Genomic DNA, 16,627 nt, shown 5'->3' on the forward strand with positions numbered 1-16,627 from the left:
TCTTTCCCTGCTCTGAGGAGAGGTGCGGCCATGTGATATATGTAGCACACCGTTACCTGCATTACCTGTATCTTTCCCTGCTCTGAGGAGGGTGCAGGTGCGGCCATGTGATATATGTAGCGCACCGTTACCTGCATTACCTGTATCTTTCCCTGCTCTGAGGAGAGGTCCAGGTGCGGCCATGTGATATATGTAGCACACCGTTACCTACATTACCTGAATCTTTTCCTGCTCTGAGGAGAGGTCCAGTGCGGCCATGTGATATATGTAGCACACCGTTACCTACATTACCTGTATCTTTCCCTGCTCTGAGGAGAGGTGCAGGTGCGGCCATGTGATATATGTAGCACACCGTTACCTGCATTACCTGTATCTTTCCCTGCTCTGAGGAGGGTGCAGGTGCGGCCATGTGATATATGTAGCACACCGTTACCTGCATTACCTGTATCTTTCCCTGCTCTGAGGAGAGGTGCAGGTGCGGCCATGTGATATATGTAGCGCACCTTTACCTGCATTACCTGTATCTTTCCCTGCTCTGAGGAGAGGTGCAGGTGCGGCCATGTGATATATGTAGCGCACCGTTACCTGCATTACCTGTATCTTTCCCTGCTCTGAGGAGAGGTGCAGGTGCGGCCATGTGATATATGTAGCGCACCTTTACCTGCATTACCTATATCTTTCCCTGCTCTGAGGAGAGGTCCAGTGCGGCCATGTGATATATGTAGCACACCGTTACCTGCATTACCTGTATCTTTCCCTGCTCTGAGGAGGGTGCAGGTGCGGCCATGTGATATATGTAGCGCATCGTTACCTGCATTACCTGTATCTTTCCCTGCTCTGAGGAGAGGTCCAGGTGCGGCCATGTGATATATGTAGCGCACCTTTACGTGCATTACCTGTATCTTTCCCTGCTCTGAGGAGAGGTCCAGGTGCGGCCATGTGATATATGTAGCGCACCTTTACCTACATTACCTGTATCTTTCCCTGCTCTGAGGAGGGTGCAGGTGCGGCCATGTGATATATGTAGCGCACCTTTACCTACATTACCTGTATCTTTCCCTGCTCTGAGGAGGGTGCAGGTGCGGCCATGTGATATATGTAGCACACCGTTACCTGCATTACCTGTATCTTTCCCTGCTCTGAGGAGAAGTGCAGGTGCGGCCATGTGATATATGTAGCGCACCTTTACCTGCATTACCTGTATCTTTCCCTGCTCTGAGGAGGGTGCAGGTGCGGCCATGTGATATATGTAGCGCACCGTTACCTGCATTACCTGTATCTTTCCCTGCTCTGAGGAGAGGTGCAGGTGCGGCCATGTGATATATGTAGCACACCGTTACCTGCATTACCTATATCTTTCCCTGCTCTGAGGAGAGGTGCAGGTGCGGCCATGTGATATATGTAGCGCACCGTTACCTGCATTACCTGTATCTTTCCCTGCTCTGAGGAGAGGTGCAGGTGCGGCCATGTGATATATGTAGCGCACCTTTACCTGCATTACCTGTATCTTTCCCTGCTCTGAGGAGGGTGCAGGTGCGGCCATGTGATATATGTAGCGCACCGTTACCTGCATTACCTGTATCTTTCCCTGCTCCGAGGAGAGGTGCAGGTGCGGCCATGTGATATATGTAGCGCACCTTTACCTGCATTACCTGTATCTTTCCCTGCTCTGAGGAGGGTGCAGGTGCGGCCATGTGATATATGTAGCGCACCGTTACCTGCATTACCTGTATCTTTCCCTGCTCTGAGGAGAGGTGCAGGTGCGGCCATGTGATATATGTAGCGCACCTTTACCTGCATTACCTGTATCTTTCCCTGCTCTGAGGAGGGTGCAGGTGCGGCCATGTGATATATGTAGCGCACCTTTACCTACATTACCTGTATCTTTCCCTGCTCTGAGGAGGGTGCAGGTGCGGCCATGTGATATATGTAGCGCACCTTTACCTGCATTACCTGTATCTTTCCCTGCTCTGAGGAGGGTGCAGGTGCGGCCATGTGATATATGTAGCACACCTTTACCTGCATTACCTGTATCTTTCCCTGCTCTGAGGAGAGGTGCGGCCATGTGATATATGTAGCACACCGTTACCTGCATTACCTGTATCTTTCCCTGCTCTGAGGAGGGTGCAGGTGCGGCCATGTGATATATGTAGCGCACCTTTACCTGCATTACCTGTATCTTTCCCTGCTCTGAGGAGGGTGCAGGTGCGGCCATGTGATATATGTAGCGCACCGTTACCTGCATTACCTGTATCTTTCCCTGCTCTGAGGAGAGGTGCAGGTGCGGCCATGTGATATATGTAGCGCACCTTTACCTGCATTACCTGTATCTTTCCCTGCTCTGAGGAGGGTGCAGGTGCGGCCATGTGATATATGTAGCGCACCTTTACCTACATTACCTGTATCTTTCCCTGCTCTGAGGAGGGTGCAGGTGCGGCCATGTGATATATGTAGCGCACCTTTACCTGCATTACCTGTATCTTTCCCTGCTCTGAGGAGGGTGCAGGTGCGGCCATGTGATATATGTAGTGCACCTTTACCTGCATTACCTGTATCTTTCCCTGCTCTGAGGAGAGGTGCGGCCATGTGATATATGTAGCGCACCTTTACCTGCATTACCTGTATCTTTCCCTGCTCTGAGGAGAGGTCCAGTGCGGCCATGTGATATATGTAGCACACCTTTACCTGCATTACCTGTATCTTTCCCTGCTCTGAGGAGAGGTGCGGCCATGTGATATATGTAGCACACCGTTACCTGCATTACCTGTATCTTTCCCTGCTCTGAGGAGGGTGCAGGTGCGGCCATGTGATATATGTAGCGCACCGTTACCTGCATTACCTGTATCTTTCCCTGCTCTGAGGAGAGGTGCAGGTGCGGCCATGTGATATATGTAGCACACCGTTACCTGCATTACCTGTATCTTTCCCTGCTCTGAGTAGAGTGCAGGTGCGGCCATGTGATATATGTATCGCACCTTTACCTGCATTACCTGTATCTTTCCCTGCTCTGAGGAGAGGTGCAGGTGCGGCCATGTGATATATGTAGCACACCGTTACCTGCATTACCTGTATCTTTCCCTGCTCTGAGTAGAGTGCAGGTGCGGCCATGTGATATATGTATCGCACCTTTACCTGCATTACCTGTATCTTTCCCTGCTCTGAGGAGAGGTGCAGGTGCGGCCATGTGATATATGTAGCGCACCGTTACCTGCATTACCTGTATCTTTCCCTGCTCTGAGGAGAGGTGCAGGTGCGGCCATGTGATATATGTAGCGCACCTTTACCTGCATTACCTGTATCTTTCCCTGCTCTGAGGAGGGTGCAGGTGCGGCCATGTGATATATGTAGCACACCGTTACCTGCATTACCTGTATCTTTCCCTGCTCTGAGGAGGGTGCAGGTGCGGCCATGTGATATATGTAGCGCACCTTTACCTACATTACCTGTATCTTTCCCTGCTCTGAGGAGGGTGCAGGTGCGGCCATGTGATATATGTAGCGCACCGTTACCTGCATTACCTGTATCTTTCCCTGCTCTGAGGAGAGGTGCAGGTGCGGCCATGTGATATATGTAGCGCACCTTTACCTGCATTACCTGTATCTTTCCCTGCTCTGAGGAGAGGTGCAGGTGCGGCCATGTGATATATGTAGCGCACCGTTACCTGCATTACCTGTATCTTTCCCTGCTCTGAGGAGAGGTGCAGGTGCGGCCATGTGATATATGTAGCGCACCGTTACCTGCATTACCTGTATCTTTCCCTGCTCTGAGGAGAGGTGCAGGTGCGGCCATGTGATATATGTAGCGCACCTTTACCTGCATTACCTGTATCTTTCCCTGCTCTGAGGAGAAGTGCAGGTGCGGCCATGTGATATATGTAGCGCACCTTTACCTGCATTACCTGTATCTTTCCCTGCTCTGAGGAGGGTGCAGGTGCGGCCATGTGATATATGTAGCGCACCGTTACCTGCATTACCTGTATCTTTCCCTGCTCCGAGGAGAGGTGCAGGTGCGGCCATGTGATATATGTAGCGCACCTTTACCTGCATTACCTGTATCTTTCCCTGCTCTGAGGAGAAGTGCAGGTGCGGCCATGTGATATATGTAGCGCACCTTTACCTGCATTACCTGTATCTTTCCCTGCTCTGAGGAGGGTGCAGGTGCGGCCATGTGATATATGTAGCGCACCGTTACCTGCATTACCTGTATCTTTCCCTGCTCTGAGGAGAGGTGCAGGTGCGGCCATGTGATATATGTAGCACACCGTTACCTGCATTACCTGTATCTTTCCCTGCTCTGAGGAGGGTGCAGGTGCGGCCATGTGATATATGTAGCGCACCGTTACCTGCATTACCTATATCTTTCCCTGCTCTGAGGAGAGGTGCAGGTGCGGCCATGTGATATATGTAGCGCACCGTTACCTGCATTACCTGTATCTTTCCCTGCTCTGAGGAGAGGTGCAGGTGCGGCCATGTGATATATGTAGCGCACCGTTACCTGCATTACCTGTATCTTTCCCTGCTCCGAGGAGAGGTGCAGGTGCGGCCATGTGATATATGTAGCGCACCTTTACCTGCATTACCTGTATCTTTCCCTGCTCTGAGGAGAAGTGCAGGTGCGGCCATGTGATATATGTAGCGCACCTTTACCTGCATTACCTGTATCTTTCCCTGCTCTGAGGAGGGTGCAGGTGCGGCCATGTGATATATGTAGCGCACCGTTACCTGCATTACCTATATCTTTCCCTGCTCTGAGGAGAGGTGCAGGTGCGGCCATGTGATATATGTAGCGCACCGTTACCTGCATTACCTGTATCTTTCCCTGCTCTGAGGAGAGGTGCAGGTGCGGCCATGTGATATATGTAGCGCACCGTTACCTGCATTACCTGTATCTTTCCCTGCTCTGAGGAGAGGTGCAGGTGCGGCCATGTGATATATGTAGCGCACCTTTACCTGCATTACCTGTATCTTTCCCTGCTCTGAGGAGAGGTGCAGGTGCGGCCATGTGATATATGTAGCGCACCTTTACCTGCATTACCTGTATCTTTCCCTGCTCCGAGGAGAGGTGCAGGTGCGGCCATGTGATATATGTAGCGCACCTTTACCTGCATTACCTGTATCTTTCCCTGCTCTGAGGAGAAGTGCAGGTGCGGCCATGTGATATATGTAGCGCACCTTTACCTGCATTACCTATATCTTTCCCTGCTCTGAGGAGAGGTGCAGGTGCGGCCATGTGATATATGTAGCGCACCGTTACCTGCATTACCTGTATCTTTCCCTGCTCTGAGGAGAGGTGCAGGTGCGGCCATGTGATATATGTAGCGCACCGTTACCTGCATTACCTGTATCTTTCCCTGCTCTGAGGAGGGTGCAGGTGCGGCCATGTGATATATGTAGCGCACCGTTACCTGCATTACCTGTATCTTTCCCTGCTCCGAGGAGAGGTGCAGGTGCGGCCATGTGATATATGTAGCGCACCTTTACCTGCATTACCTGTATCTTTCCCTGCTCTGAGGAGGGTGCAGGTGCGGCCATGTGATATATGTAGCGCACCGTTACCTGCATTACCTGTATCTTTCCCTGCTCTGAGGAGGGTGCAGGTGCGGCCATGTGATATATGTAGCGCACCGTTACCTGCATTACCTGTATCTTTCCCTGCTCTGAGGAGGGTGCAGGTGCGGCCATGTGATATATGTAGCGCACCTTTACCTACATTACCTGTATCTTTCCCTGCTCTGAGGAGGGTGCAGGTGCGGCCATGTGATATATGTAGCGCACCTTTACCTGCATTACCTGTATCTTTCCCTGCTCTGAGGAGAGGTGCAGGTGCGGCCATGTGATATATGTAGCACACCGTTACCTGCATTACCTGTATCTTTCCCTGCTCTGAGGAGAGGTGCAGGTGCGGCCATGTGATATATGCATTACCTTTACCTGCATTACCTGTATCTTTCCCTGCTCTGAGGAGAGGTGCAGGTGCGGCCATGTGATATATGTGTGTATGTATGTATGTATATGTGTGTGTGTATGTGTATATATATATATATATATCTGGGTTGCGGCCCGGCACTCACCCCTCCTGTTCAGCTACCCGGGTGCCCGTTCATATGGATGGACAATAGAAGAAAGAAAGGACTGGCACTCCTGGGATTTGTGAAAAGTTTCTTGTATTTCAAAAAATAATAACGACCAACGTTTCGGGGCAGATGCCCCTTTGTCAAGGTGTAGGTGATATCACCTACACCTTGACAAAGGGGCATCTGCCCCGAAACGTTGGTCGTTATTATTTTTTGAAATACAAGAAACTTTTCACAAATCCCAGGAGTGCCAGTCCTTTCTTTCTTATATATATATCTATAGCACACCTTTACCTGTGCTGCATGTATCTACCCCCATTACCTGTATTTTCCCTTGCACAAGACCTGTGTTTGTTGGTGGACACTTGGCATCCTGTATAGTCCCATATTCCCTGCTGCAGTGATTGGCATAGTAGCAGGATCCTTACTGACCATGGTCCTGTTTTATGTGTAGACGGAGTCGGCGGGCATACAGCGGGCACAGATGCAGAAAGAGATCTGGAGGATTCAGGACGTGATGGAAGGACTGAGTAAACACAAACAGCAGAGAGCGTCCACAGAGACAGGTGCCCTCTATAAGCTATTATTACTGTAGCGCCACCAATATACCATAGCGCTGTAGGCCGTGGTCATTACCTGTGGTAACTGTGATTCCCTGTTTCCATCTCATTTCTCAGATATTGGGGTCTGTTTATCAAGTCTTTGTAAAACAAAGAATCTTCGTTTGTGCTTTTAATGGAAGGATATAAACGTCCGGGGCAGCTGAGCAATGCTCCGCCCCCGGCGACACTGACGGGCAGAGGTAACCGTAGTCCTTGATAGCTTGAGTTAGTTCATTAGCAGATTCTGGTCTAAGCTCTACAAATACTATATATAAGGGGGAAAAATCCCTGTACAATATTCTTCATTGTAATATCGGAGATGTGGCCTCAGCTATCGGGGGAGGTCAGGCTGCTGAATATGGCAATTAGACTTCCCCATAGAGAACCTTCACAGAAGGTGACATCAGTACATGCAGGGTACGCAAGTGACTTGGCTGGCTTTTATACTATAGAATGTGGGTGTGTAATAAGTTTCCCGATACACAGGGTATCGGGAAAGAGGGGTTTATGCAAAGATGCCTGAGCTCAGACCACTCAGTGGCACCACTGGCCAGTCTAGAAAAGGATTGTCCTCCTACATGCTGGATGAAGATCTTCACTGCAGCGACAAAATGGATCCCACCACATCATCTGCTTGATGTGTAGGACCATGAGGAAGTCGCAGGGGGCCAGGTCTGGACTGGATAGTGGATGATTAAGCTTCTGGATGTATTCATGGCCCATAAAATGTACCCCCTTTCTGGATTTCTGGGCAGGGGAAATGTCCTGATGGAAAAGGACACCACAAGCTTAATTCCTTGGACTGCACCTGCAAATGTCTTCCAGCTCTTGAACACAAAAACAGCCACCATCTAGTTGTCCACGCTGAGCTCACTTCAGAATTTCTGTGGAAGGACACCTCCAACTGGGGTCCACTGGGCTGACTGTTTGGTCCGAGGATCTAGTGGATCTAGGATTTATCACCAGTGATGATCTCCCAGAGTGCCTCATAAAAGGTTGTTATAACCTCATAAAAGGTTATTAATGAAACTAGGTAATTTAGGGTTAGGAGATGAAATTTGTAATTGGATTAAAAACTGGTTGGACAATCGGGGAAAGAGAGTGGTGGTAAATAGCATACATTCCAGCTGGGGTATTGTCCAAAGTGGAGTCCCGCAAGCTTCAATATTGGGACCCACCTTGTTTAATATATTCATTAATGATATTGGAAGTGATATAGCCAGTAAAATTGCAATATTTGCAGAAGACCCGAAATTGAGTAAGGAAATTATCTCAGCAGGGGATGAGGAAACAATACAAAGTGACTTAAATAAACTGGAAAGGTTGAAAATGCAGTTTCACGTTGATAAATGTAAAGTAATTCAAAATGAACAAGCTACTTATAGGCTAAATGGAGTTATTATAGGACTTGGGGGTCATCATAGATGCAAAATTGAGTAATAGTGCACACTGCTCAAGTGCAGCAGCAAAAGCAAACCGGACACTGGCATGCATTAAAAGGGGTATGGATTCAAGGGATGCCAATGTGATAGAGCCTCCTTACAGGGCATTGCTGAGACCACACTTGGAATACTGTGTTCGGTTCTGGGCACTGCACCTTAGGAAGGACATAAATGAATTGGATCAGGTACAGAGAAGGGCGACTGAGCTAGTAACAGGTCTGGAATCACTAGAATACAAGGATAGGTTATACCAGGCTGAATATGTTCTCACTGGAGAATCGGAGGCTGAGAGGTGATATTATTAGTATGTTCACATACAGGATTGGGAATCATATGGAACTGGGAGATGATTGGTCACGAACAGGCCTATACTTAGGACACGCGGCATGTACTGAGGCTCGAGGAAAAGAAGTTCCATTCTGAATTAGGAAGAGGATTCTTCACTATTAGAGCAGTAACATTCTGGAACTCATTGCCGGTGGGGTGATTACAGCAACTACTGTTAGTAAATTTACAAAACTGAATACTTTCTTGGCCACTAAGGGAATCCTATAGATATGACTTAAGGGCCCCATACATCAGCAATTAATTGTGACAATTTTCAGATATGGAGATGATTGCCACAATTAATTTTAGATGTGTGGGCTCCCCCTTTTGGCAATCCCAATCAAAATCGCCAATCGATTGCTTAATCAGGTTTTTAAACATGTTTAATAATCTGGTATTATCTGCAGATCTTTTTTATATGTGTGGGCATTCCCAATTCGTCTTCTTCATCTATTTACATTATGAACAGCTGAAATGACAATCGATTGGGCAATTTCCAGATATGAAGATGCAATCTTTAGATGGAAAAATCTGCCGATCACTGAAATAAATCTGTAATGTGTGGGCAAAGTCAGATAGATTGTAGAATCCATTTATCTGGCCAAAAAATCCCTGGATCTGGAAATCCATTAATTGTGATTGCTGATGTATGGGGCCCATAACATGTCAGATAGGTAGAAACTCGATGGACTAACGTCTTTTTTCAGCCTTAATTACTATGTTACTATGAGTATCAGTGACCGCAATCAGCCCTGACCAGCCTGTTGTGACACCAAGTCACCCGAGCCTCGGTCTGCTCTCGATGGGGCCCCGACATTATACAGGAACATTGTTCTGAGGTCTCGGGTCACAGCCGGTCAGTCAGATTGTGTCTCCTCTGGAAACTTATTGCACACCCCTGGTAAATGGTTCAGGTGTGATCCTGATCATCTGGGCTACAGCAGTAGTAATGACGCAGACCGTTCTACACTTAATGCAGACACAATGAGATGCTAATGATCTTTGTTTGAACCTTAACAGGTAATCCTGACACAAACTTATTCTCTTCAGGGAAGAACTCGAGTGAGGTGAGTAATGGGGGGACGTGTGTGTGGCCTGCAGCACTAATGGTGTGAAGCATATGCTGTGGAGGGAGCGGGGCGTTAGTGATGGGACCTATCCCAAATTCTGTGTATGAGGACCCCCCAATGTAACCATTATAGGCTCTATACTGGGCAGTGCTGGGGGGAGGGAGCAGGGCGTTAGTAATGGGACCTATCCCAGATTATGTGTATGAGGACCCCCCCCCCCCCCCCCTTCCAATGTAACCATTATAGGCTCTATACTGGGCAGTGCTGGGGGAGGGAGCGGGTGTTGGTAATGGGACCTATCTCGGATTCTTTGTATGAGACCCCCCCAGTGTAACCATTATAGATTCTATACTGGGCAGTGCTGGGGGAGGGAGCGGGTGTTGGTAATGGGACCTCTCCCGGATTATGTGTATGAGGACCCCCCCAATGTAACCATTATAGGTTCTATACTGGGCAGTGCTGTGTGAGGGAGCGGGGCGTTAGTAATGGGACCTATCCCAGATTCTGTGTATGAGACCCCCCCCCCAGTGTAACCATTATAGATTCTATACTGGGCAGTGCTGGGGGAGGGAGCGGGTGTTAGTAATGGGACCTATCCCAGATTCTGTGTATGAGGACCCCCCCCCCCCCCAATGTAACCATTATATAGGTTCTATACTGGGCAGTGCTGGGGGGAGGGAGCGGGTGTTAGTAATGGGACCTATCCCGGATTCTGTGTATGAGGACCCCCCCCCCAATGTAACCATTATAGGTTCTATACTGGGCAGTGCTGGGGGGAGGGAGCGGGTGTTAGTAATGGGACCTATCCCAGATTCTGTGTATGAGGACCCCCCCCCCCCCCCCAATGTAACCATTATAGGTTCTATACTGGGCAGTGCTGGGGGGAGGGAGCGGGTGTTGGTAATGGGACCTATCTCGGATTCTTTGTATGAGACCCCCCCAGTGTAACCATTATAGATTCTATACTGGGCAGTGCTGGGGGAGGGAGCGGGTGTTGGTAATGGGACCTCTCCCGGATTATGTGTATGAGGACCCCCCCAATGTAACCATTATAGGTTCTATACTGGGCAGTGCTGTGTGAGGGAGCGGGGCGTTAGTAATGGGACCTATCCCAGATTCTGTGTATGAGACCCCCCCCCCAGTGTAACCATTATAGATTCTATACTGGGCAGTGCTGGGGGAGGGAGCGGGTGTTAGTAATGGGACCTATCCCAGATTCTGTGTATGAGGACCCCCCCCCCCCCCCCCCCAATGTAACCATTATAGGTTCTATACTGGGCAGTGCTGGGGGGAGGGAACGGGTGTTAGTAATGGGACCTATCCCGGATTCTGTGTATGAGGACCCCCCCCCCCCCCCAATGTAACCATTATATAGATTCTATACTGGGCAGTGCTGGGGGAGGGAGCGGGTGTTAGTAATGGGACCTATCCCGGATTCTGTGTATGAGGGACCCCCCCCCCCCCCCCCCAATGTAACCATTATATAGATTCTATACTGGGCAGTGCTGGGGGAGGGAGCGGGTGTTAGTAATGGGACCTATCCCAGATTCTGTGTATGAGGACCCCCCCCCCAATGTAACCATTATAGGTTCTATACTGGGCAGTGCTGGGGGGAGGGAGCGGGTGTTAGTAATGGGACCTATCCCGGATTCTGTGTATGAGGACCCCCCCCCCCAATGTAACCATTATAGGTTCTATACTGGGCAGTGCTGGGGGGAGGGAGCGGGTGTTAGTAATGGGACCTATCCCAGATTCTGTGTATGAGGACCCCCCCCCCCCCCCCCAATGTAACCATTATAGGTTCTATACTGGGCAGTGCTGGGGGGAGGGAGCGGGTGTTGGTAATGGGACCTATCTCGGATTCTTTGTATGAGACCCCCCCAGTGTAACCATTATAGATTCTATACTGGGCAGTGCTGGGGGAGGGAGCGGGTGTTGGTAATGGGACCTCTCCCGGATTATGTGTATGAGGACCCCCCCAATGTAACCATTATAGGTTCTATACTGGGCAGTGCTGTGTGAGGGAGCGGGGCGTTAGTAATGGGACCTATCCCAGATTCTGTGTATGAGACCCCCCCCCCCAGTGTAACCATTATAGATTCTATACTGGGCAGTGCTGGGGGAGGGAGCGGGTGTTAGTAATGGGACCTATCCCAGATTCTGTGTATGAGGACCCCCCCCCCCAATGTAACCATTATAGGTTCTATACTGGGCAGTGCTGGGGGGAGGGAACGGGTGTTAGTAATGGGACCTATCCCGGATTCTGTGTATGAGGACCCCCCCCCCCCAATGTAACCATTATATAGATTCTATACTGGGCAGTGCTGGGGGAGGGAGCGGGTGTTAGTAATGGGACCTATCCCAGATTCTGTGTATGAGGACCCCCCCCCCCAATGTAACCATTATAGGTTCTATACTGGGCAGTGCTGGGGGGAGGGAGCGGGTGTTAGTAATGGGACCTATCCCGGATTCTGTGTATGAGGGACCCCCCCCCAATGTAACCATTATATAGATTCTATACTGGGCAGTGCTGGGGGAGGGAGCGGGTGTTAGTAATGGGACCTATCCCAGATTCTGTGTATGAGGACCCCCCCCCCCAATGTAACCATTATAGGTTCTATACTGGGCAGTGCTGGGGGGAGGGAGCGGGTGTTAGTAATGGGACCTATCCCGGATTCTGTGTATGAGGACCCCCCCCCCCCCAATGTAACCATTATAGGTTCTATACTGGGCAGTGCTGGGGGGAGGGAACGGGTGTTAGTAATGGGACCTATCCCAGATTCTGTGTATGAGGACCCCCCCCCCCAATGTAACCATTATAGGTTCTATACTGGGCAGTGCTGTGTGAGGGAGAGGCGCGTTAGTAATGGGACCTATCTCTGGATTCTGTGTATGAGGACCCCCCCCCCCCCAATGTAACCATTATATAGATTCTATACTGGGGAGGGAGCGGGCGTTAGTAATGGGACCTATCCCGGATTCTGTGTATGAGGACCCCCCCAGTGCAACCATTGTAGGTTCTATACTGGGCAGTGCTGGAGGAGGGAGCGGGTTGTTGGTAATGGGACCTATCCCAGATTCTGTGTATGAAGACCCCCCAGTGCAACCATTGTAGGTTCTATACTGGGCAGTGCTGGAGGAGGGAGCGGGTGTTAGTAATGGGATCTATCCCGGATTCTGTGTATGAGACCCCTCTCCCCTCCCCCCCCCCTTTCCTGTGTAACCATTATAGATTCTATACTGGGCAGTGCTGGAGGAGGGAGCGGGGAGTTAGTAATGGGACCTCTCCTGGATTCTGTGTATGAGACCCCCTCCCCCCCCAGCACTGGGTTACCATTATAGCTTCTATACTGGGCTTTGCTGATTTGTCCCAGCATGGTCTCTGTAAGGGAGAGAGGCAGAGAGATTACACAATTACTGGGACTTTTTTCCCATTATGGAATCACTGGCCGGGGACCTTGGGCTCCGTTGTGGGGAAGATATTGATATACATTATCAATTAAACAAAAGAAATTTAGAAAGTCCCAAGGTGCAATCTAGAAGTCCTTGCAGCCTCAATGTTGATGGAGGATCACTGGAACGCCTCCTTTGTAGAATTTGCAACGGGAAAACAACACTGATGGCGCTGGTCTCGTGTAGTGAACGTGATATCGGATGGTGATGGATATTTGAAGTGATGTGAACTCACAAATTAAATTGCGTGATCCCGTATATAAAGGACACCTTCTGTGCCGAATACAATAGTGGGTGTAAGTGAACAGTGTACCGTACTCACAAAGGAATGGGTATCCAGACTCCTGGAACGGTCTCTTTACATGCGACCAACTCTTTACAACTCCATTGGCATGGGCCCATATACCATTTTTACATAACAAAAGAAAGAAAGGGCATGTATGAATGTGTGATTAGGAAACTTCCAGGTGATGAAAATACATGGGGAACCTGTATAGCAGGGGTGGGGAACCTCAGGCCCGGGCGCCATATGCTGCCCCCGTAGCCGGTCTGAGTGGCCCGCCCACCCTCCCGGCGGCTTTGCTGGGAGTCAATTATCGGGGAATTCTCGTGAGAGGTCGGTAGTTCTTGAGAGATTCCTCTTAATCAACGGCAGCCGGAGACTGTCAGTCCTATTCAACGGCAGCCGGAGACTGTCAGTCCTATTCAGCGGCAGCCGGAGACTGTCAGTCCTATTCAGCGGCAGCCGGAGACTGTCAGTCCTATTCAGCGGCAGCCGGAGACTGTCAGTCCTATTCAGCGGCAGCCAGAGACTGTCAGTCCTATTCAGCGGCAGCCGGAGACTGTCAGTCCTATTCAGCGGCAGCCGGAGACTGTCAGTCCTATTCAACAGACTCGTGGGTGGAGTGATATATAAAGGCGATGGGAACTGTCTTAGTACCACAATAAATTTATTATAAAAATGGAATAAAAACAAATAGCTGATAAGTGGCTGGGGGTGGACAAGGCCCACAGCCCAGGTAAGAAGAATATCAGTCACTGTCAGCCAACGCGTTTCCACAGCTGCTGCTTTCTTTTTCAAGGCTACAGAGTGACTTAAACTGCAGCTCTCTTTATACCTGCTGGGCGAGTTGTTTCCGGGTTACTGAGATTCACTTCCTGTTTACGTCTGAGGAGTGCAAGGAAGTGACGTAGCGGCTTGTTATGGAAAACACAGTGGGTCACGCCATCAGGTTCTGTAGGGCGCCTTACTGCCCAAAAAGTGCATGAGAATGCCAGGGGACCATCCCATCAAGATACTGATGTTAGTTGTTTTATAATTACATAAAGAATGATACAGCGTGGTCCGGCTTCTGCCTTCCGGTGCGTGAGCCGCACGGAAGTGATGTGTCTGCTTACTTGTGGGACGCCTAATTCAATTACACCCTCCTGTGTTTGGAACGCACGGAAGTGTCACAGCTCGAACTCATGATTGGTTTCTGGAATGATGTAATTACAATTTTATGTAGGCACGAAAATGTTTTTTATGTATCTTAATTGTGTTTATAATTCTGTTATATTGTCCACTTATACATATACATATACATATATATATATTCGCCACAATAGTGTCCCCAGCGCCCTAGGTGCAATATGTAATGTCCATTCAATAAATATATTTATAAAAATTATTATGTAAAAGAACAAAGATGCTTGTAGCTTCTGTTTTTCTGCATTTCGTTCCGGTTAGGAACTTCATCAGGGGCTTTTTTTATCTATGAAATATAACATAATTCCATATAAACAATTGACATTACATATATTTACATACAATTTCACATATATATTATACAAAAAATGTATCATAAGTACATTTAAAAAAAATTATAAAAGTACATAAAATTAATAAAATAAATAAATACAATTAATAAAAGTACATAAAAATATATATACACATATGTGGGGGGAGACATATAGATCCCTTCATGGATTGTTTTTTTCTTCACATACCTTCTGAGTAATTTTGCCTATTCTTAGGTTTATTTTTGGTGTATCCGATGATATGGGGTGAATCCCTCTGGTAAGTTTTTTTGTTTGATTTTGACCTGGTTACATCATAAGGAAGGTCGTTTTATTCCCATTATGTTTAATTGCATTCAATAGACCATAAAGTATTACTTCATTCACATACCTTTAATCACATAGAGAGGAGATACAGCCTCTATTTGTAAATGGTGTTTCTGATAAATCCCCTAATATAAAGGGAAAAACAATTGATCTTACTTCCATTGTTATATTCCTGGGAGATATTACATTCTCCATGTTGTAAATCAATGGTTACATACCTCTATTATGAAATAGCTTTAAATCTTTTATAGCTTCAAATACACTTTCCAGTTATTTGGTAAAGTCAGGAAAATATTCCTAGCATGAAGAAACAATGAGTAATTAACATTATTGCTATAATTAAGGTCATCTTGCATATCCCCCTCAGACCTGTACTCACCACTTCAGTATATGTCATATCCCCCTCAGACCTGTACTCACCACTTCAGTATATGTCATATCCCCCTCAGACCTGTACTCACCACTTCAGTATATGTCATATCCCCCTCAGACCTGTACTCACCACTTCAGTATATGTCATATCCCCCTCAGACCTGTACTCACCACTTCAGTATATGTCATATCCCCCTCAGACCTGTACTCACCACTTCAGTATATGTCATATCCCCCTCAGACCTGTACTCACCACTTCAGTATATGTCATATCCCCCTCAGACCTGTACTCACCACTTCAGTATATGTCATATCCCCCTCAGACCTGTACTCACCACTTCAGTATATGTCATATCCCCCTCAGACCTGTACTCACCACTTCAGTATATGTCATATCCCCCTCAGACCTGTACTCACCACTTCAGTACAAGCATCTTTGTTCTTTTACATAATAATTTTTATAAATATATTTATTGAATGGACATTACATATTGCACCTAGGGCGCTGGGGACACTATTGTGGCAAATAGAAATTGTTAGGTTTCTACTGGTAGGGAACCTAAGTGTCTTATAGCGACCACCAGGTGTATATATATATTGAAGCGCAATTTTGGGGATTTTGTGTGTGTGTGTGTATATATATATATATATATATATATATATATATATATATTATGTATACAGGTGAGTGTCCGGTATCCGGATATCAGTTATCCGAATTATTCCAAAAAATGTGGTTTTTTTTTTTTTTGGAACAATTCAAATGTTTTTTTTGTTTATCTCCTCCTCCCCCCCCCCCCCCCCCCCCCCCCCCCCCCCCCCCCCCCCCGGCGCCCATGGCAGGCCTTCAGCTTTATCTATAGGCTTTGAGCTGCGGAGTGCGCCGCTTCATCAAGTCCCTGCTTCCGGAATATACAACGTAACTCCAGAAGTTAGAGGCTCAATGTTAGCTCAATGTAATTGATGGCGGATAATGACTATCGGTATGTAATATCCGGCCTTTGAACCGCAAACACCTGGAACCTCATGCACATAATGGAATGCAAATTATACAGTGGTGCATACTCCATAATAATAAATAAGGAATGTGCTTACTCCATTTACAATAAAAAATATAATAATAATGTTAAAGGGTACAAAAATTGCAAAGATAAAACATGTTCTTCAAAAAAATGTAAAGAA

At 47.9% G+C, this 16,627-nt stretch overlaps 1 protein-coding gene across 9 annotated transcripts in view; it reads left to right on the forward strand.

Annotated features, from left to right (window-relative positions):
- Positions 1-16,627, forward strand: part of PLEKHA5 (pleckstrin homology domain containing A5) — a 120,836-nt gene that overhangs the window by 69,320 nt on the left and 34,889 nt on the right. For 8 of the 9 annotated variants that reach the window (XM_083180728.1, XM_083180730.1, XM_083180732.1 and 5 more), the window contains 2 exons: positions 6,528-6,639; positions 9,465-9,511. In XM_083180728.1, coding sequence (XP_083036854.1) covers positions 6,528-6,639; positions 9,465-9,511 — 159 coding nt within the window. Of the gene's footprint in view, positions 1-6,527; positions 6,640-6,750; positions 6,876-9,464; positions 9,512-16,627 lie in introns of all 9 variants that reach the window. The other variant, XR_014473287.1, reaches the window with a different exon arrangement.

Source organism: Crinia signifera, chromosome 4, assembly GCF_055691185.1.
Source record: "Crinia signifera chromosome 4, ASM5569118v1, whole genome shotgun sequence".
In the NCBI taxonomy this organism is placed as follows: Eukaryota; Metazoa; Chordata; class Amphibia; order Anura; family Myobatrachidae; genus Crinia; species Crinia signifera.